Source organism: Coptis chinensis, chromosome 6, assembly GCF_015680905.1.
Source record: "Coptis chinensis isolate HL-2020 chromosome 6, ASM1568090v1, whole genome shotgun sequence".
NCBI lineage: Eukaryota > Viridiplantae > Streptophyta > Magnoliopsida > Ranunculales > Ranunculaceae > Coptis > Coptis chinensis.
In genome coordinates, this window is record NC_141461.1 from 17,605,086 (window position 1) to 17,606,621 (window position 1,536).

The 1,536-nt window shown below is 37.8% G+C and overlaps 1 protein-coding gene across 1 annotated transcript; it reads right to left on the reverse strand.

Moving 5' to 3' along the window:
• Window positions 1-491: 491 nt before the first annotated feature.
• LOC147491864 (uncharacterized) lies at window positions 492-1,097 on the reverse strand. The gene is made up of 2 exons (XM_086567347.1): window positions 873-1,097; window positions 492-716 (listed from the first exon to the last, which is right to left on the reverse strand). The coding sequence occupies exons 1-2, from the start codon at window positions 1,095-1,097 to the stop codon at window positions 492-494; spliced, it is 450 nt and encodes a 149-aa protein (XP_086423473.1).
• Between the last annotated feature and the right edge of the window lie 439 nt (window positions 1,098-1,536).

The following is a 1,536-nucleotide window of genomic DNA, read 5'->3' on the forward strand; positions in this document are numbered from 1 at the left end:
TCACTATTACGGATATGATTAGCAGAAAACAAAAATTTAAAAGAACATCTTCAGACTACTCACTGTTTATAAACCGAACAGCTATATTTCCGAAAGCGGAAAAACCCCGAAAGACCGAAGTCGACTGTCGCGCGAAAAAGACAATCCTCCTTGTTCAAAACTTTTTCTTTTTACTCTCTAACAACAACCACTAACTGGTGTTACTCTCCCTTCCGTCTCTTATTTTTTTCTATGTATAACTCTCTGTGTTTTTTTTTTTCCCAAAAGCTCTACATGAGAAAACTTCTTTTTATTTTAAAAAAAACCCCCACCGAAAAACAAGGATGATAGTTATATATTTATCTACGGGCTTTTATTCTTAACTGATAGTTATCATATATTTTGTTTAACCTATTATCATTATTATTATTCTTATTATACTATGAAAAAAAAAAAAAGTAAAAGATGGGATGTTATAATATACACACCTTAAAAGGATCTCGTCCCGAGATTCAAGGTAGAGTGTCAAAGAAAAGCTCAGGATGCATCTGCCTTATTTTATCTTCAAGTTCCCAAGTCACATCATTTTCCCTTTCACTCCACTGCACTTTTACCAAGTTTACAATCCTCCTCCTAAGGTGTTTCACATCCCTATCTACTATCGTGATAGGCCTCACTGTAAAAGTTACATCGTCGTTCAACTCTAGCTCCGTTGGCTGAACAACCTGGGTAGGATCCTTCACACATTTTCGTAGCATAGACACGTAGAAGACATCATGAATCATCGCTAAGTTTGGCGGCAAAGCAAGACGGTATGCCAAACTACCTCCAATATATCGTGGACTCAACTTTCCTTTCATGCCAAACCTCATAACTCCTCTTATAGGGGAAACCTTCAAAAACACAAAATCGCCTATAGAAAACTCAACCCATTTCCTCTTCAAATCTGCATAACTTTTTTGCCTACTCTGTGCTGTCTTAATCTTTTCTCTAATGACTTTAATCTGTTCAGATGTCTCTCTCACTATCTCAGGCCCAAGTAATACTCGATCTCCCACATCTGCCCAACAAGCAGGTGATCGACATGGATGCCCATACAAAGCCTCAAAGGGTGCCATACCGATGCTCTACTAGAAACTATTATTATATGCAAACTCCACCAAAGGTAAATGCTCCTCCCATCCTCCACCAAAATCCATTATACAAGACCGTAACATATCTTTTAATATTTGATTCACCCTTTATGTCTGTCCATCTGTCTAAGGATGATAAGCCATACTCATTGCCAAACTAGTCCCCATAGCACGCTAAAAACTCTTCCAAAACTCAGAAGTGAACAAAGGATCTCAATCTGAAACAATACTCACTAGAATCCCATGTAACTTGACCACTTCCCGGATGTACAAGGAAACCAACTTATCTGTATTTCTACGCACGTCAATAGGAATGAAATGAGCAGACTTCGTTAAACGATCAACAATAACCCAAATAGATTCATTACCTCTCCAAGACTTAGGCAAGTCATCAATAAAATCCATAGAAATGTGCTCCCATTTC

Excerpts from the sequence above, each read along its gene's own strand:
- LOC147491864 (XM_086567347.1), bottom strand. The coding sequence starts at position 1,097 with ATGGCACCCTTTGAGGCTTTGTATGGGCATCCATGTCGATCACCTGCT. Across the intron at positions 717-872 it reads GCGATTTTGTGTTTTTGAAG|GATCCTACCCAGGTTGTTCA; the intron begins GTTTCCCCTATA and ends AAATGTGTGAAG.